The sequence below is a fragment of the Myotis yumanensis genome, unplaced genomic scaffold (assembly GCF_028538775.1).
Source record: "Myotis yumanensis isolate MYYU_CA2020_CCGP unplaced genomic scaffold, mMyoYum1.0.hap1 SCAF_2, whole genome shotgun sequence".
NCBI classification, from domain to species: Eukaryota; Metazoa; Chordata; class Mammalia; order Chiroptera; family Vespertilionidae; genus Myotis; species Myotis yumanensis.
The window spans coordinates 36,471,732-36,492,981 of NW_027223753.1; the positions used below are offsets into that span (position 1 = coordinate 36,471,732).

Here is a 21,250-nt window from a genome sequence, read left to right on the forward strand (position 1 = left end):
AGCAAGAAAAGATATCTCCTTGGTGTTCGTCAAATCTATCTAAAGTCAAGGATAAAAGTAGGAGACATACTCACAATAGTAAGTATTGGTGAGGATGCAGAAAAACTAGAACACACATATATTGATGGTGGAAACATAAAATAGCACAGCTGCTTTATAAAACAGTTTGGCAGCTCCTAAGAAAAGTTAACATAAATTTGTCAAAACGACCCAGTAAGTCCACTGTTAGGTATATGCATACCCCTAAAATGAAAACATCCATCCAGACAAAAATTTGTACAGAAGTATTCACAGCAGTGTTACTCATAATTGCCAAAAACTATAAAATACACAAATGGTCAACAAGTGAATGGATGCATAAAATGCGATATATATCCATTCAATCATAAAAAGGAATGAAGGAATGAAATTTTGATACATGCTACAACATGAAGAAGCGCTAAAGAGATTACACTAAATGAAAGAAGTCAGTAACAAAAGGCTACACATTCTATGATTCCGTTTATATGAAATATACACGATAAACAAATTTACAGAAACAAAAAGTAGATTAGTGGTTTGAGGAGTGGGAGAGAGAACGAATGGGGATTGAGTATTAATGGGAACAGGAGTTTCCTTGAGAGAGGATGAAAATGTTCTAAAATTAGATTGTGGTGGCAGTTGCACAATCCTGCAAGTATACCAAAAAACACTGTATTGCTCACTTTATATGGATGAATTATACAGAATGTGAATTATATTTCAATAAAGCAGTATTTTTAAAAATTCCTCACATTTACTACTGATGAAACCAATGTAGCTAAATAAAATCATCATATTTTTTTCCAGGACAAAATGAAGGCCTTTCTCAATTCACTCAGTTGCCTAAGGCAGAAACCTAGGAGTCATCCTCAACTTCTTCTCCTGCACCATAACCTGTAGTTAATCACCAAATTGCATCCATTCTATTCCTGAATCTCTTTAATCCACCCAGGTAAGGTGACCTAGACCTGGGGTCAGCAACTTTTTCTATAAAGAGCCAGATGGTAAATATTTTAGATGTTGTGGCAAAATTGAAGATAGTATGTAGGTTAGGTGCTTACATAACAAAAGAGAAAGCAAATTTCCTCAAAAATTATATTAAAAAATTGCAAAATATACTAATTGAATAGAATTTTTTGTAATACAAGTTTACTAATTAACTAATGTCCCTCAGAAAGAGACATTTCTCTTAGTTGAAGTTTACAGTTAGTATTCCCTATAATTAAAATCAATGGCAAATGTTCATCTATTAAATCAGGTGTGGGGAACGTCTGGCCCGTAGGCCATATAAGGCCACGGAAATCATTTGGTCAGGCCCTGCCAAGACATTAGGGGTGAGTTAATTAAATGCTTGACCAAATATATCAGGATAATTTTTAAGTTGATAATTTTGTATGGCTCTCGAATTATGTTATAAATATCCAAATGGTCCTTGGCAGAAAAAAGGTTCCCCACCCCCTTGTAAAATGCTAATCTGCAATTACATTTTATGTATTTCATCTTTGAAAATATCTTCACAGATAAAGAGGCTGAATACTCAAGAGAATAATAAATGGATCTATGGAAGTGCATATGGAAGGACCAGTCTCTGATAAAGGAGAGAGATCTGCAGGTGCAGGCAGAATTACAGATCTGGTAGCCAACTGTTGAAGGAATTGCTCTGATACTTTTTGTCTCAGAGGGAAAACATCTAAGAGTGAAAATGGCAGAGGTGAAAGGTGGGACAAAATGCAATGGGTATTGACTTTTGAGTAAAATAAATGAAATTTCAAATAGTTCTTATTGAATAGGAAATACAGGTAACTAAAGAAATCTAATAAGAATGTCAGATAATGCCAAACAAAGAATGAAATCTTACCATTTGTGACAGCATGGATGGACCTGGAGGATATTATGCTAAGTGAAATAAGTCAGAGAGAGAAAGACATGATATGATTTCATTTATATCTGGAATCTAAAGAACAAAACGAACGAACAGAACAGAAACAGACTCATAGACACAGAGAACAGAATGATGGTTGCCAGAGGGAAGGGAGATTGGGGAACTGGGTAAAAAAGGTGAATGGATTAAGAAGTACAAATTGGCGGTTACAAAATGTCATGAGGATGTAAAAGTACAGCATAGGGAATATAGTCAATAATACTACAATAACTACATATGGTGCCAGTTGAGTACTTGAAATATCAGGGGTATCACTTTGTAAAGTATATGATTATCTAACCACTATGCTGTACACTTGAAACTAATACAAGATAATACTAAATGCCAACTATCCTTGAAATATAAAATAAAATTTAAAAGTCAGATAATATCAGAAGTCCAGGTGAGAGTGGTGAACATTAATTTATAATTTATTATATAAGTAAAACTTCCTAAGTTTATGACTTTTTTCCACCAGTGCTTAGCAGTCCAGCAAAGACAGATGGTGGATGGTTAAATTCATGTCAGGTTGAACACATCAGGTGCAAAAGGACAATGGAACAAAGGAATTTAAAGTATATGCCAAAAAGTAGACCAGGAATATAAGTTAAAAGGGGAGAAAAATGAAGACAGAAAACTGACAGAATGAGAGAAAATGGGTCAATATACCAGAGGACCTAATGACGTAGAATAGTTGAAGTAGAAATATTTAAGTGAGCAAGAAAGGTGAAAGAAAATATAGTTGTCTTCATTTTCACTAGTGTTTAAGAAATGAGACACATCTATTTTGTATGCTGTTATAATCCTTGTACATAGCAGAAAAACAGTTATAAAGTAGAAATTCAATCAACATCTATTGAAAGAATAAACTTTACTATGGAAAATATAAGCATGAAAGACTATTAAACAAGGATATTTGTTATAATATCCGTTATAATACTGATATAATAAAAACAACTTAATGTCCATCAAAGAAAAATATTAAACTGATAGATCCAAGCTACAGAATACTACGTATTGTCCTTTAAAACAGAATAAAGAAGATAAAAAAATGGTTAGCAGCCCTGGCCGGTGGGTGCTGCTTAATGGTTAGAGCGTCAGCCCTCATACCAAAAGGTTGTGGGTTCGATTCCTGGTCACAACACAAACCTGGGTTGCAGTTTCGACCCCCAACCCCAGTTGGGGTGCGAACGGGAAGCAACCAGTCGATGTATCTCTTTCACATAGATGTTTCTCTTTCTCTCTCCCACTTCTTCCCTCCATTCCACTCTCTAAAATCAATGGAGAAAATATCCTCGGGTGAGGATTAACAACAACAACAAAATGGTTAGCAGATCCATAGGCCTCTATTGATAGGCCCCAAACTGATGTCTGGCCCTTACACCAAATGAGTCAAAATCACAGACGCTAATATTTATTAGGACTACTTATAACATATTGCGTTATTAAGAGTTACTGACACTTTGTTATCACAGACTAAAATGAGCACATTTCCAGTTTACTAAGGACTCTAATTTATTTATTTACTTATTCTAAAAAGTCTGAATGCATGAAATTGCTAGGTTCCCACTAAAGATGTGCATGTGTTCACACTAATAGTTGGAATTTCCATAATTTTCAGGTAAAATGCCTTATCAGTACATTATATTAACTATGCTTTTCATTTATTGTTTTAATTAATCTCTATTATAAAAAACCCCGTGGCCATCACGCCGTCACAACCAAATGCCAAAAGGCACCTGCTTAACGCCATATGATTTCTTCATGGGAACAAGTAAGTGTTGCTCTGTTCAATTCTCATCTTCCAATGAAGGTCAATTTAAGTGCTCCTGAGAAGGAAGGTTAGGGCAGGAAACTATTCTTATCTCGTCCACAACTGTCTTCAAGGTGGGCAGGACTGCGTGCATGGTGCACGCAGGTGGGCGGGGCTGCATGTGCGGATGGGCAGGGACTTGACACTGGGTCTCCTGCGATTTCGCACGGTGGGCCTCTAGTATTTTAATAAACTTATTGGATTTCCCTTTTATTAGATATTTTGTTCATGTATGACTCTTGTATTCTTTCAAACTTTGTCATTTTTCGTCTCTCCCTTGTAATCATTTTTACCCCAAGAGGTAAAACAAAAAAAAAATTGTCTGAGCCTCAGCTTGTATGGCTCAGTGGATAGAGTGTTGGCCTGCAGACTGATGGGTCCCGGGTTCGATTCCAATCAAGGGCACATGCCCGGGTTGCAGGCTCGATCCCCAGTGTGGGGTGTGCAGGAAGCAGCCAATCAATTATTCTCTTCATCATTGATGTTTCTTTCTCTCTCATTTTCTCTCTCTCCCTCTTCCACTCTGAAAGAAAAAACAAACAAAAGAAAAAGAAAAAAACAAACAGGTCTAAGAACCAATGCCCTAGGGGAAAAAAGCTCAGACTTCTCTGCTTTCCTCATCCAATACCCCTAAGAAAAAGTCCTAAAAGTGGACTGAACAAGATCAAGGATATTCATTATGAATAGTAGAAACATGGTTTCTCTCTTGAGATTACTTCTCTTGGGAGTTTCTTTTTCTGTGAAACTAAGATCTCTTCCATTGGAAAGCAAACAAAAACCAGGGTGAGATCGCCTCGGCTCAGTTGGTTGGAACATTGCCCTGTATACCAAAAGGTGGCAGGTTCAATTCCCAGTCAGGGCACATACCCAGTTCGATCCCCAGTCGGAGCCCTACAGTAGGCAACTGATTGATGTTTCTCACTCACACTGATGTTTCTCTTTCTCTCTTTATTTCTCTCCTTCCCATAACCCCCTTCCTCTTTTTAAAGTCAATTTAAAAAAAAAAATGAGTTAGGAAGTACTTCGATCTCTAAAAAACAAACAAACAAACCAAAGTGAGATCAAGAGGAATGGCGGATACTATGCTACCCAGGTTCAGGCAAAAGGAATCCTCTTAATCCATGCTATCTAATTCAGCTTACTAATGCTACATCAAAATTAGAAGCGCCTCAGCAAATACAGTATTTTTTGGTGTTGTCCTCTCTGTTTATATTTTCATAAATATTTCAAGAGATAAAGAGTTGCAGTGGGTAGCACCACAAATTCAAAATTTAAGGATTCTGAGTCTTCACTATCCTCCCCTAGTCATTCAACAAATGCTTATTTGATACATGCTTTTTGTCAGACACTATGATAGGCACTGGAGCTATGATGGTAAATTTTATGGATATGGACCGTCCTCATGGAAATATAGTCTAGTGGGAAGATAGAATTTAACAAATAAACAAATAGATAAACAAAATTTAGCAAATGGGTATCTTATTATGGACTATGATAAGTGCAATTTTCTCTGTCCCTATGTCTAACACCAACTTAGAAATAAGAGTAGGTTCTTGTACTATTAAAAAAAAAACTTATATAAGAAAAAAGAGAAGATTCAGAATTCAAATTATGTCAACTTACAGCTTCTCTGCCAATGAGAGGATAAAAGGGAGTACCAAAAAGTTTCCTTCCATTGATAAATGCCTTCATGATGAAATTGGTCACTATTGAAGAAAGAAACAATGAAGATATAGATCTTAATGTGTAAGAGCTTTAAGAGCAGGGAATTTCTACATTTAAAACTTACTTTTTCTAGAAACTCCAGCACCAAGATTATGATTCAAGTCAAAAGGATCTAGAAAAGAAAAATTTTATTTTTAATTGAGAATTACGTTCATTTTAACATTAAATATTCTTAGTAGTCATGACTGCAACCTAATACTATGTAAATCAGATCACCCAAGCAGCAAATTAATTTTTAAATTATAAATTAAAGGATGGAAACTGATAATAATCAAAAGAATCTTCCAAAATCTAATATGTTTCAGTTTTCCCCTCATCTCCCTTGACCACATGAAATTGGCTTTTCATTTTATTTTGTTTCTTAATGAATATCAGTTAAATAATTACCTTCAATTGCAATGCATTTGGACGTCCACTGCTTTTCAAAAGTTGTTAACAGCTTTTTCTGCCGAATGCTAATTACATATTCCTTGAAATCAAACTCTTCAGTATAGAAGCGAAGCAGTCCCAACCAAAGCTCTCCTAATGTTTCTGTATTCTTTCCAAGTGAAGGTAAACGTTTTTTCTACAGGTGAGAAAAAAGAAAGAGAAATATCTCAACTATCCAAAATATAGACTCTAAATCCAAGTAATATTATTAAATTATGCCAATCCTAACATTTATCAGTCAGCATTCCATAACATAAAGATTACTTAAAAATTACCAGTTCTTCTGTTTTATCAAAGAAAAAAGCATTCCATCCATCAACCATTCTCTGTGGAATCTGTTTTCCATCAAAGATCTGCATAAAAAATTAATTTTATTATTAGATTTTAAGTCATCCAACCCAACATCCTAAATACCCTCACCTCATTTTAAAATTTAGCTATAATAGACATACTGAAATATTTCTTCCAAAATGAGTATGTCAAGATGGTATAATTTGATGTCAAGTTATTAATGAATAAAATGTATCTGAAAGACCAAAGCTGGGAAACAATATCTTAAGAGCATAAGACTCTCCAAATGACACATTTGATATTATTTGATGTTACCTATTGACCTGTCAAAACACATCCAGTCCAAAATTAATAAAATAAAACTAAAGTAAATCAAATGAAAACAGCATTTTCATCCAAGAATCATGGATGTAGAAATACATAATACATAATATATCTATTGATTGTGCTCCCAAAGGAAATCAATGGAATTATTTGTTTTGGGGAAGGGTCTAGTACCTTTAATCTTTATCACATGAGGCTAAAAAGCCCCCTGGACATTGATTTAAAAACCAAAACAAAATAAAAAAAAATTTAAAAAAACGAAAATTAGGAAGCTTTCTCTGACATGTTGATAAAGATTGTAAAATCTTCATGATTAATTATAATAATACACTGTCCTAAAGAGGGGGGAGGGGTAATGCTAATTTACTAGAAGAAAACTAACCCAGAAGATGATTGTATAGGCACAACTAACCTAACTTCTACAAGCAGTTTTTTGAGACTCATTCTCTAAAGGCATTTTAACAGATATAATCAATTAGAAAGTTACAGTAAGTTAAGAGTCAGCAGACCTTATTTCTAGTCTTAGTCTTGCCGAGTAGTGATTCTGAGCAATATAATTATGTTCCTAAATCCTCCGTTTTCCCAATGAAAATGAGAGATGAGATTAATTAGGTCAGTTGTTTTCAAATTTTATCTTTCTGTTAAGCTGTAAAACTCTTTCCTAAAATGCAACCTTCCTTGAAGTTCAGAAGTGTAAAACATATAAAAGCAAAGGCACTCTGATAGAAGCCAGAGTGGAGAAAACACATCCCATTTTTCCTTACCCCACTCCTCATACATACCCTAATGAGCTCCTAAGAGTTTACCAGAATGTATACTTTAAAACCACTAGATAAGGTGGTCCCCAAGGCCCCTTGCATTTTAGATGGGACAATGAATTATAAAATTAACTACATGTCTGGTCCCTCTAATTCACTCTCAGGTTTAAGTTCTTTGTGGGTATAATTATCCACTAAAATTCCTACTATTACATCAAAGCCTGCCATATAGAGAATAATTAATATATGTTTACTGAGTGAATATTTCTACTCTGTAAGCACATATACATAAAGACAATTTTAAGGGACTTAAGCTAATAAATTGTTTTTTATATTTACATATAACTTAAACAAATACAGATACCAAGAATCATCTAGCATAAATTCAGACTTTTATAGAACAAAAAAGGTAGAAATTACAGCTATTAATATCTAAAACAAAATACATGGGATCCTGCCCTCAAAAATGAAATGCAGGTTTTAAAGAGGCCAAAATATTTGATGCTTTTATATTTATTACAGGGGAATGACACAAGATACCTCTTTAGACTTTGATTCTTTTTTAAGAAGATTCTTACTTTTTGAGTAACAACTATGATCCAAACCCAACTATGTTGGTTGATAACACAGTAAAGTGGACCTGTAGGCCTTAGAGGGTAATCACTGATTTGTCTGTTTTTATAAACTATCTTGTTTTACAATGCCTAACTTTCCACTCCGACTCAGCCCTTAGAAGCACTAATGGTATCTTCTCTTACTCTTACACACACACACACACACACACACACACTCTTTCTTATCTTTTAACACCAATTATTCTCCACTCAAGCACTCAGTCCTCCCTCTGAAACCTCACCAAACAATTCAATCATATTTGTATAAAGAGTATCCCTGTACATTTCCATATTTCTTATTGTAATATTTTAGTATTTACTGCTATTTTTAAATAGCAATTTCTTAGTTGTAAAATACATATAAAATTACCCATCTTAAACATTTTAAGTGTATAATTCAGTGGCATTAAGTACATTCCCATTGTTGTGCTCACCTATCCACAGAATTATTTTCATCTTGCAAAAATAAAACTCTGAACCTATTAAATAATAATTGCCCATTCCTGTCTCCCCACAGCCTCTGGCAACCAGCATTCTACTTTCTGTCTATGAAGTTGACTACCCTAAGTACCTCATATAAGTGAAATGGTAGGGTATTTGTCCTTTTGTGACTGGTTTGTTTCATTTAGCACAGGCTCACCCATTCAACAGCAATTTTTAAGCTGATATAAACTACGAAAACATAGCAGTCATAATATCAAGTTTGAGTAACACTCCTATTTTAAGTGAAAATTTACTTTTACTTAAGATGCTCTGCTAGAATACAGCAAAATCATTCTACTTAGAAAAGCTCCTTTTGACCTAAAGAATTTTGTACTGTTGACCATTAAAAACAGTCTTTGCAGGGCCATATTTATACCCAGTCACTTAAAGTCTAGGTTCAATCACAATTGGAGTCAAAGATCATCAGCTTCATTAAACATATCCTTACCCTTAAAAGTTGATCGATGCCAATGACCAATACTTAAATGATGCCAGAGCAATGGACAATGGGGTCCCATATGACAAGCAAAAAAGGCCAGAAGCAAAAATCCATATATCATCAGTTCATATGTATCACAAAGCCCCCCATAATCACAGCTCATTATGATGGAAAACATTCCATGGACTGTCTCATTTCATCAATCATTGTCTGTTAAGCAGATAATGGGAGAGTTCTTGAAGTTGGCTATGGCAATCCTACCTACATTTTTCCAATAATAATATTAGTAAAGCTGCTAATGATAATAACAAAAACAACCACCATTTATGAACACCTATTTTATTAGCACCTATAACATTCAAAATAATTCATTGTCTCTGTTCCCTATATTAACACCGAAATACCATTATTACATTTTCACTCAAGACTAGTGGTGGTCAGATACCTTTTTGAAGGCCACAATGTCAGAATTAGGATTCAAAACAGTTATTTCTGGCCCCCAAATCATGCCCTGCTCTTTCCATTGTATCATGCTGCCTCAGTGGCTCCTCATCCATAGGTAATATCATTCGAGAACACAGACAAACCACCATAATTTATATTCCATTTTAGTAAAGCATAGTATTCTGTCAAAGTCATAGAAAATCATAGCAAATGGCTGCACTGGGCAAATATGCAAAATATCGCCAAATATAAGGCCTTAGTAACAATTATACTAATACAGAGAATGACCTTGACCCTGGCAGGCCTAATAAATTCATGATAAATTTTAAATATCCTTCAGAGAACAATTTTGTTTAAAAAAAACACACATCACTCAACATAGATTCAGCAACTTAAAATTTTCTGCTGGAAAATGACATTTAAAATCTTTATTTCTCTTCCACTGTTTAAAAGAGGGAAGGAAATGCTTCTAAAACCAGGACATTCATTAGAACTTTTAAAAGCTTACTAAGACCATCTGACACCCACCATATGGCTTGCTATTTTGTAATTTTCTTCTTTGACACGACTACCAAAGTTTATGTGAAATTAGAATATGTGATTTACCAGGCAATTCTGATGCTTCTCTCCTTCCTCAAAATAGTGACCTAAGAAATTAGATCTGGATCCTCTCTAATGTTTGCAAATCCATTTTGTGACAAAAATGAGGAGGAACAGATAGATGATTAAGAACTCCTCTGTACTTGCCCCAGTCAGTGTGGCTCAGTTGAGCACTGTCCCATGCACTGAGAAGATGCCAGTTCAATTCCCAGTCAGGACACATGCTCGGGATTGTGGGCTCAATCCCTAGCAGGGAGTGTGCAGGAGGCAGCTGATCAATGTTTCTCTTTCTCTCCCTTTCCCTTCCTCTATCTCTAAAATCAATAAAAAAACATTTCTTTTTTAAAAGAATTCCTTTGTACCTATTTCAGAGAATATAAGTTGGCTACAAAAAGGGACTCTGAGTCACCAAGTCTGAGTGAATACGAGTAAAATCTGTTTCTTTTGATGCATATTCTTATGTTTAATGCAATTAACATGACCCTACAGAGATGAGGAAGAATTTCCTTGGGTTTTCTCTCAACCAAAATTCACAAAGTTGACCAAAATATAAACAGGAATAAATCAAACTTCCTTGCCAAGCAAAAGGAAAGAGAATACTCTGAAGAGAAAAAACTTATGTATTTGCATCTGAGACTAATATATGAGTTCATAAATGGCTATATAAATTTAATAATGATCTGCAGCATTCTGACGGTAAAATACAAAAATGTTACAAAAGATATTCAATAGTACTGTTCATCTATTATTTTTTTGGTAGTCTATATTCTCCCATAATAAACTTTTTTAAAGGTTCATTGTTTGATTATACCATTAACAGAAGAAAACTTAGGATGTCATGATGAAAAAAATCCTTCATAATCTCATGAACTGAGCAAGATCTATGTGTTTAGATGGATTGTTCTCACAAGAAACTCCTTTACAATTTTCTTAAACACCTACCTCTTGTAGAACTGGGATAACAGGTGGTTTTCTCTGCTGCAGAAAGTACAGCACCATAAGGATATAAGCATATGAAGACAAACTTCCCCTGGAAGCATCTCCAATATCACATCGCTAAAGAAACATAACAATGATTAAAAAAACTTCAGAATCTTATTCCATGCAGAATACTGACTAGTTTGAGACACTATTTTTTCTCAACTCATCAAACCGGCAAATATCCAAAAGTTCAATAACAAACTGTCATAGAGGGTGTGGGTAAACAGGTATTTATACATACAGATGTATAAGTTAGCATAAATTCTATGAAGAATAATTTGGCAATATCAAAATTACAAGGGCAATTTCGTTTAACCTAGCCGTTCTGTTCTAATAATTTATCCAGCAAATATGCGATAAAAAAAACACAATGTAAAATGACTAAATAAGAAGTGTTTTCATTGTGACACTGTTTTAATAGCAAAAAATCACAAACAACTTAAGGTATCAGTATAGCACAGATTTTAAAAACTAATGAGTATCCACATAATGGAATAATATATAATCATTAAAAAAGAACAAAGAAGCTATTATATATTCATATAAAATAATCTCCAATATCTATTGCTCAGTAAAAAAAGCAAAGCGCAAAACAGTGTTTTCAATGTCAATACCTGTAATAAGAATGAAGTAGGAAATTTCAGTACTGGTATATTTCTGGAAGAATGAAGAACTTTTGACAATGGGTGCCTTCAGCAAGAGGTACTGATAGGCTAGGAGATAGCTGTGGAAGGTAGATTTTCCACCATAAACCCCTTTGTTTTTTTTTTTGTTTTGTGTGTTTTTTTTAATTTTCATTTTTTTGCTAAAAGTATTACAAAGGGTATTACATATGTGAACCCCTTTGTTTTTTAAAAATATATTTGTATTGATTTCAGAGAGAAAGGAAGAGGGAGAGATAGAAACATCGATGATGAGAGAGAATCATTGATTGGCTGCCTCTTGCACACCTCCTACTGGGGAATGAGCCTGCAACCTGGGCATGTGCCCTTGACAGGAATCGAACCTAGGACCCCTCAGTCCACAGGTCGAAGCTCTATCCACTGAACCAAATCGGCTAGGGCTCCACCATAAACCCCTTTAGACGTTTTGAATTCTGAACCACATGTTTTTTAAAAAATTAATAAAAACACACAAAATGAACCCTCAGAGACTTCCCTCGAGTAAAGCTTTAGCTGATATTATTTTAAGGGAGAGGAATGATTTCCTTGACATGAATCACTCGGTTTTATTACTAAAAGTCCATAGGAGTACTGAACTGTCATGTTGGAGATAGTTTATGAGATGAACCCAGAAAAGTAGCTCTATCAAATATGATTTGTAGGCATGGGAGTTGGCTTACCATCTAGTTAAGAATCTCTGGGTTAGGAAATCTCATGTTGGGGTTGAAAATCATTATCACATTGAGAAATTTTGTCAATGACAAATTTCCCAGTTGCATACGGAACTGGAGCACGCACAGGAAAAAACTAAGAATTACCCTACTCAAATAGGTATAAATTAAACCATTAACATTGAGGGCTTCTTTTTAAAAGTTCAGGTAAACAAAAATCAGAAATTATTTTTCACAAGTGTGACATCAGTATGTTTCTTTTGAACAATCATGAGTCTTGCAACAAAGCAGATCATTAAATTTTTAATACATACCTTAGCAAACACTTTCATAGTATATCCCAAGTACTGCACTCTAGGATCAATAGCTGCATAAGTAGCTAGCATTCTTGTGTTATGTTGAGCCTGAAAAATAATTACATATTTGAAATCACTTCAAATTTATTAAAAATTAGATAAAACAAGAGAATACACTCTAAAGGGAACATATAAATGTAAACTTAAAATACCTATAAGTAAGTCAAAAACTAATTTTCAATCTGAAGTATCAAGATGATTAATTTTTCCCCTTAAACCACTCACATTTGAAAGCTTTAAATATAAATGTATAGTCAACAATCTATAAACTTTTTCAATGACAAGTGTAAACATATCTAGGTCTATAAAGAAAGAAAAACTTACCAATGTATTATACAAACTGATGTCACCTTCTAAACCACTTCGTCTGTGTTCGAATTTTACTATAGGCACTTTGGCAGTAGTTATAGGCAAAATATTTCTTAAACCTGATTAAAAAATAAAACTTCTCTAAGTTAAATAATTTTCACAATGCTAAAAAATATTTTCTGTTGTTTTAAAGTTATAATTTAAAATTCATACCTGGATGTCTCTTAAGAATTTTCGCCAAATTTTCTATTATTTCCTTACAATTTAATTTCTAAAAAAAAAAAGAAAGAAACAAAGAATTAATAAAATTTGTCTGACTCAATTGGGTCTTGTACAAATTCCACTTTAATCTAGGCACTTAATACTAGCATTTAAAATAAGCTCTATGTAACCTTCTACTTAAGTATATGGTCCAAGGACCTGTCAGCATCATCTGGAAACAAAAGAAATGCAGACTCTCAGGCCCCACCTCAATCTACTGAATATAATTCACATTTTATCAAGAACCCCAAGTAATTCACATCCACATTAAAGTTTGAGAAGCACAAAGACAAGAGGACAATGTTTTCAAATATGTGAAGAAACAACTACAGGTGGGCTTGGTGAAGGCAAAACAATTTAGTGAATAAGAACATAGGCTCTCAACTTAGACAAATTTGAATTCAAATCTTAAATTAAGTACAGTACTGAGTAGCTATGTGACTGTCCAGATTCTTAACCTCTCTGAGCTTCATGCTACTATTCTATAAAATTGAGATAATTATAATCTCTCATGTAATTAGAGAGATTACATAAACATGTATGTAAAGCATTCAGCAGCATGCTTGGCGCAAAATAAGTATTTTAAGTCTGTGGGCTTTTTATTATTATGTTGACCAATAAAAGAAAAATAATCCTATTGTAACCAGCATCTACTTCTTCAAGGAAATTCTTACCTCTGCGTATTTAAATGTTGACTTTTAAAAAACTAGACAGCAGAGTTGCTATGGTAATGCTATCCATGATATAAGAAACAGGAAAGATAATGGCATTATACATTAACTGCACTGAGTTAAAGGGTATTTATTTACATCAATGCCCTCACTTACTACTAAAATCACTTTTGCATATCCCCAACATGCTCTTTTTAGCTTCAAGAAAGCAGTAGCCACTGCAGCTTAACTAGGGAATTTCAAGGGAAACTTTATTTACTAATTAACACACAATAAAATAAGAGGTTATTTTCCTCTTATTATGCAAGAATATAAATGTATGATAAATTTTAAGTTTTCAATTATGGCTCATCTGAAAAAAAAATTATTCTTTTTCACTGTTTCAACCTTCCACAGATTACATGTAATACATAAACCCTTAGTAATTAGAAGTCTGATTATTAAATTTTATATAGGAGATACCTAAAACTCTAACCTCTTCCCTAGATAAAAATTATTTTCAATTCCCTCAATTCTTGATCTTCAAAATGGAAAGGAGCATCTCTCCAGGTAGATGGCACCTGAACAGAAGTTAGTTAAAAAGAACTAAAATATTTAACAACTTTTCAGTTTCTTTATAGAATAAGAAGATGTTAATAAACACCAGAAGCAATTTCTTAGAGCCAGAAATAAGGATCTACCAGATATCACTGCCATCTCTACTCCGGTTCTAACAATTCTAAAACCAATTTTTGAAAAAGCTATTTCAGAAACACATAGTTCACTATTCTGCTGAATTATTTTATAATACAACAGAGGCTATACTGACACCACTACAGATAGCCAGAAGCTTGGCCTCGCCCCAATCTTGCAAGTAATAACTATAAATAGCAATAACTATGCTAGTAAGGGAATGAGCAACTATAGGGATCCCCTCCTTTTCTAGTTGCTGCTAGGGAGGCCTGGGATACTTTTTCTTGTCCCATCAGCCCCTTTCTTTACTGGAGCTTGGACAATCTTGTTTCCACTGTTGAGGCCTGGTACACAAAGAAGAAAGGCCTAACTACCCACTCCCACTGATGAAAGTGCTCTGGGGTAAGGTCTGCTCCTGGCATCTCAAGGTGGAACTCAGAAAGCTTTCAATTTCAGAAAGTAGTGGTTAAAGTCTACAGAATCATTAGTACTATATTTCAGCTACATTTTAGGTTAAATAAATTACAGAGAAGCAGTGAGATACAATGAAAAGAACATGAACTCTGGAGTCAGACAGACCTGGGTATGAATCCCAGCTCCATCATTTATTAGCTGTGAACTTGGGCAAGTACGTTTATCTTTCAAAGCCTCAGTTTCCTCATCTGTAAAATGGGGGAAATTTTCTACCTCAAAGGTGGTTGTTAAGAGTGAAATGAGATTATGTAAAAGTGTATACAAGGGACTCAACAAATTTTAATTTCCCTCCTCATTCAAAATGAGTTTCTAAAAGCTATCCTATATATTATGTGCTATTGAGTTGGCTACAAATCCTGGAGACCCTATGAATGTCCACAATGTCCTGACCTCAATAGCCCTACTCAGCTCCTGTAGACTCATGCCTATGGGCTTCTTCTATAACAGGGGTGGGCAAACTTTTTGACTAGAGGGCCACAATGGGTTCTTAAACTGGACCAGAGGGCCGGAAAAAGCATGGATGGAGTGTTTGTGTGAACTAATATAAATTCAAAGTAAACATCATTACATAAAAGGGTACGGTCTTTTTTTTTTTAGTTTTATTCATTTCAAACGGGCCGAATCCAGCCCGCGGGCCGTAGTTTGCCCACGGCTGTTCTATAAAGTCAATCCATCTCATATTTGGTCTTCCTCTTTTCCTGCTGACTTTTATTTCTCACAGCATTTTTGACATATCTAAAGAACCCTGACTTCTTATGATATGCCAAAAGTGGGAAAGCTTCAGTTTTATCACTTTTGCCTCCAGCAATGTTTTAGGTTTAATTTGTTCTAGGACCCACTTTTGTCTTTCTGGTGGTCCAAGGGTATTAATAGAGCTCTCCTCTAACACCATATTTCGAATCAATTTTTTTCCTATCAGCCTTTTTCACTGTAAAGCTATATTAGTACAAATAATTTATAACATTGCTTCCATAGAAAAAAGTGTTCTAAGTACCCAAAAATTGCAGTGAACTTGTAGATCACAAGCAAGTTATAAATTATATGTCTACCTTTCTATTCTATCTTTAGTAATACAAAGACATGACCTAATGGAAGAGGTATGAAAAGATAGTGAGATCAACGTTCACTATCAAACTGAAGCACCAACTTCTCATTGGTTCTAAGGAAAAAAATTCCAACTCTATGCTACATTAACTTTTTCCAACAATTTTAAAATTTTTTTAAAATAAATCTTTATTGTTCAGATTATTACAATTGTTCCCTTTTCCCCCCATAGCTCCCCTCCACCCAGTTCCCACCCCACCCTCTGCCGTTAACCCCCCCTCCCCGCCCCCCCCACTGTCCTCATCCATAGGTGTACGCTTTTTGTTGCCGGGTCATACACATGGAAAATGTAGCTATTTCCATCCGCGACGTGTCCCTGTGTTTGGCCTCACAGGGACCGTCTCAGCCTCCCAGGCGCCGTCTCAGCCTCGCAGGGGCCGTTGCAGCCTCACAGGGGGTGCCACATCCCACATTGGGGGTGAAGGTGCGAGACAGAAGCTCGCTTTCTCTCCTGCTGCTCCCTTGTGTATCGCCGATGCTGGAAGTTTCTGAGAGCAGTCTGCAGGTGCTGGACATCATACTTTAACTGGTCAACACGAAGTTTGGTATTCTGTCTTTTGTTGGGCGGCTCCTTGCTGGACAAATCTCCAGGCGTTCTTGCTGGTTGAATACCTGGTATGCTTGCTTGGATTTCGTTTTCTACTAAGTGCACAGACTGCTTGTCTGCCGTCTCCCGGCGTCCCATGTGAGACTGGATCTGGTGAACCTGTTTGTGCGTTTGCTGGTACAGCAGTTCCATGTTGCCAGCCCAGTCGGGTCCGGTTCCAGCTTCCTCCGAACCTGATTCTGCTTCTTGAGTGTGTCCCTTATGGGTGCGAGGAGTTGAAATCTGCAGTTTGTTGGGTTAAGCCGCAAAAGCGCAGGTGGTTCCTTTTGTGCCACTGGCACAGCTTGGGTGGGGATGTAAATTGAGTAGGGCGGGGTCTCAGGGAATCACCAGGGCGGAGCAAACAACAATGGCGTCTCCACGACTCCGCATCTCCGAGTCCCTGAGTGCCAGCGAGCAGCTCCGTGAGAAAGCCACTCTCGCTTTCCGACCCACTGCAAGGCCATCCCGCCTCTCCCTGTAGGGGTCTGGGACCTCAGAATCCCGCCCCAAACAAGCTCAGTGGATTCGAGAGTTTGTAACCCCTTTCGATTGAAAAAAACCACGCATCCAGTTGCAGCCCACCTGGTGCTCAACTTCGTACCTCTGTTCTTGGCGCCTCTGCATATCCTACTCAGTCTCAATGCTCTTCTTTCTTTCCTTCCAGTTGTAGAACTTCCACTGGGCCAGCTTTCCCATGGTTCTGAATGATAGATGTTTTGTCTTATAGTTGGTATTTTCAATGTTGTTGTGGGAGGTAGCACCCACAGGTCTGTACCTTACGCCGCCATCTTGGTTCCTCCTCCAACAATTTATTACAAGCACTTGTAACTCTCAGTGCCATGATTTTTGTATTATAAAATTACTCAAACAGTAAAGTTACTTATTTAAATATTTTAATGTCTCTGAAAATTATATGACCTTACATTTCAAACACTGCTATTGCTAATATATTTACACAAATAATGACACCATATATTTTTATCAATACTACAGACAAAATTAAAAATAGATTAATCACTGAAAGAAAATAAACTTCCATACCTCTTTCCAAACACTAACTCTTACCTCTGCATTTTCGTGGCCTTCTAGGGTCATACAAATATCCAGATCACTATCACGAAATCCAAATCCATTCTTAGAAGAGCCAAATAAGCACAATCTTGCCTTTTCTAAGCAAAAAAAAAGTCAAAATTTTATAATTAGCAGGAAAGAGGAGTCTTCTATTACCTACCTATGGCCTAACACAAATGATCTTGTCCACATTTTATGCCCTAAATTACCTACCACTGACAGATATACTGAGAAATTCCAATACAAAACACTCATCTAAAATGCAAATCTTTTGTTCAAGTTCCCACACCCATGTATCTAACTGCTTCTTCCATTTTCCAGAGATCATAAATTCAACAAGTCAAAACTAAACTATCAACTTCATCTCAAACCTACTATTATTTCTAAAATCCTTCTCAGAAAACAGTATCATCATCGACTCAGCTGCCCCAGTCAGAAATATATGTGTGATTCTTAACTCCTCCACATCCAAAAAAACCACCAAGTCTTTAGCTTCTTCCAACTTAACTATCTTATAAATTCATCCTCAACATCACTACCAATAGTTAAAACCAATACTTAGAGATTTATGTCTTGGAAATAAAACTAGTTTTTTTAAGGCACAATTCAAGTAGTCCTATAAATATCACCTTAGTAAATAGAATTAATTTTCCTCCAAAAGTGAGACAGTAATCCATTTGATATAAATTATGATAGGACTATCTTCTCATTCTCAGTATCATTCGTTACAGATGCCACTTCAAACAAGCTATGACTTAACAGGATCAGATTTTTCTCCCTATTAATTCTTATAGACTATACATTTAGATAACAAACTCTATATTTTCAAAACTTAATCCTCCCTTTCAGTTCTGATACCCTAACTTGAAATTTCAACGATAGCTGAGATATAAAAGAAGTTACGTTCATGAGCAAATAAAAATGTGCATTAGTTTAATATAACAGGGACTTTTGGTCAATATTTTACATAATAGCAAATATAATTCAAATATGGAATCTTATAGCACATAACAGATTATCTTTTAAAAGTACTACTTCATTCTGATTATAAATCAATTCTTTATTCTTTTCTAAAATACTTGGCTATAGAACTCTTGATTCTTCACCCCTATACTCAAAACCTGCTCCTTCTGCTATTTTTGCCATCTCAGTTAAATAGCACCACCCAACTATTAAGGTAAACACTTTGAAACCATCCCTGACTCCTTTTCCTCGCATCTAACATGTAATGCATCAGCAAATCCTGTTGGCTCTACATTCAAGATATATCCTAAATCTGACCATTTCTCATCTACTCTTTCAAATCACTGTTATATCTCATCTGAACCTATGCAGCAGCCTCTTAAATATTCTGCTTGCTTCTATTCTTATGAATCTATACTCTGTTCTCTCAGATAATATCACTTAAGTGTTAAAATCCTCCAGAAGCTTCTCATTAGATACTCAAAATAAAATTCAAAGTCGTTCTATCAACATCTATAAGGCCCTAATGATCCAGTCTCTAGCCTACCTCTCTAACCTCATCTTTCTAGTACAGTCACTTCATTCACTCCACTCCAGGCATACTGACTTCCTGGCTGGTCTTCAAACATACCAAACATAACCCAATCGTGGAGTGTTTATATTTGTTACTCTTTCTTTCTAGAATGTTCTCTCCTTAGATATTCGTATTAGTTGCTCCTTCATATTATTTATGGCGCTGCTCAAATGTCACTTTATCAGAAAGAACTACGATAATACCCCATTACTATCCTTTCAACTCCTGAACTTTAATAGCATTTATTTCCTGATTTTATATTACATACATATTTTTTCACTTGACTATGTCTCCCCCTCTTAATATAAGCTTCATGAGAGCAGGTTTCACCTTTTATTAGCACTGTATCCCCAGCACCTAGAAGAGTATCTAACACATAACATTCAATAAACACTTTTTAAAAAAATGAATGAAACTCAGATCAAGTGACTATAGTAAAAAAAAAAACAAAAAAAAAACATCAATTTTTAACATATGACATACCATCATATTCTTTTTGAATAAACTTTTCCAAGCCCATTAAAATTTGTTCCCTATTGTGTTGTTCAGAGAAAGGTGGTGACAATTCATCTAAATTGAAAAAAGAAAAAAGTAAGAAAAATAAAATCTGAAAATATCTTCAATTTTTTATCCTAAAAACTTACTTAACATTTCTTTATTATTTGTTAACTTCTATGAATATAAAGTCATAAATGTTACTAGGGAAGGAAGGGGCAGACAACAGCAAAAAGATAATTTTTATAGATCTAGATTTATGTTCATTTCACATGATCATTTTCCTTATGAAATATCTACAAAATTTATTTACTTCTACAAATTATTTAAAATCCTTTTTTTCAGACATTCTACTCTCCCATACACTTGCTTGTTCTTCCCTCCTGGTAAGACTACACTCCTGTTGTTAAACTAGGTACCTGACCTTCAAATCTAACAGTTGTCACAAATGCCTGGTCAAGATTCACATCTTCCCTATAAGTTGCCTTACTCAATGAGTCTTCAAAGACCTTTTCTTAACTAAATTTCCTTAGTTCTCCAAACTACCTGTCGGTTTAATTTACACTGTCCTTTTAGTTTTCTAGTTGTTTCATTTATATTCACCTTATTTTTCTAAATAAGACCATATATAGGATGGGACAAAAGTAGGTTTGCAGTTGTTCATATGGAAAATAATAATAAATAAGAATATAAGAATAAACTCTGTGTTTCGAGTACTCTCAATTGTAAGCCTACGTTTGCCCCACCTTGTATTCCTTAAGAATAGTCTTTTTTCCTATCTCCTGCTCCAGATGTATCCCCAGGAGTTAATAGGGTAATGGGAACAAAGCAGTAATTTACTGTAATGAATTAAACTAATACTCAGCTTTTGAAAAACAAATGTAGTATCAGCACTTGCAACTTGATTAGCTGAAGTACATGTGATTATTGTGTTCTTAGAGTAGTGTTCTAATGGTAACACGATATGATGCACTTGTCAAAACCCATAAAACTCTGCAGCACAAAGAGTGAACTTTAAAAATGCAAATTTTAAAAACTCATTTAGGAGGTCAGGCAATCTCAGGATGGAATGCAGGCTATAACTAAAAAATCTAAGTGCTATAAATGTACTACAGACCCAGTACACAGATTCGTGCACTGGTTGGGGGCATGGCCTGCGGGGATCAGCCTGCTGTGGGAGCAACTGTAGACACGCCTTCAGAGTGGCTGCTTCCGCTGTAGGAGCGCTGCTAATCCTGGTCAGCCGAGCGGCGCTCCACTGTGGGAACACACTGACCACCAGGGGGCAGCTCCTGGTGGTTGTTCTGGTCATTCCGCGATTCAGTTGCTGGGCTTTTATATATATAGATAAGACAACTTCACTCAAGGGAGTGGAGGAAAAGGTGCTAACCTAAGTAACTTTATAAATTAGTGGAGTCTGTAAGACTAAAAGCAAAAGGAACCGCATATAAGCACTGTACTCTAATTGATAAAGTTGTTTTCCACAGGGGTACAAGATAACAGTTCCAATAATGCTATAGATATGTACTTAAATG

The 21,250-nt window shown here is 35.4% G+C and overlaps 1 protein-coding gene across 9 annotated transcripts in view; it reads right to left on the minus strand.

Moving 5' to 3' along the window:
- The window catches only part of TUT4 (terminal uridylyl transferase 4), a 163,916-nt gene that overhangs the window by 13,877 nt on the left and 128,789 nt on the right, over positions 1 to 21,250 (minus strand). For all 9 annotated transcript variants that reach the window (XM_070405128.1, XM_070405127.1, XM_070405129.1 and 6 more), the window contains 10 exons: positions 19,704 to 19,790; positions 17,678 to 17,781; positions 13,055 to 13,112; positions 12,857 to 12,960; positions 12,491 to 12,580; positions 10,805 to 10,918; positions 6,185 to 6,262; positions 5,868 to 6,045; positions 5,545 to 5,592; positions 5,379 to 5,461 (listed from right to left, as the gene is read on the minus strand). In XM_070405128.1, coding sequence (XP_070261229.1) covers positions 5,379 to 5,461; positions 5,545 to 5,592; positions 5,868 to 6,045; positions 6,185 to 6,262; positions 10,805 to 10,918; positions 12,491 to 12,580; positions 12,857 to 12,960; positions 13,055 to 13,112; positions 17,678 to 17,781; positions 19,704 to 19,790 — 944 coding nt within the window. The remainder of the gene's footprint in view (positions 1 to 5,378; positions 5,462 to 5,544; positions 5,593 to 5,867; positions 6,046 to 6,184; positions 6,263 to 10,804; positions 10,919 to 12,490; positions 12,581 to 12,856; positions 12,961 to 13,054; positions 13,113 to 17,677; positions 17,782 to 19,703; positions 19,791 to 21,250) is intronic.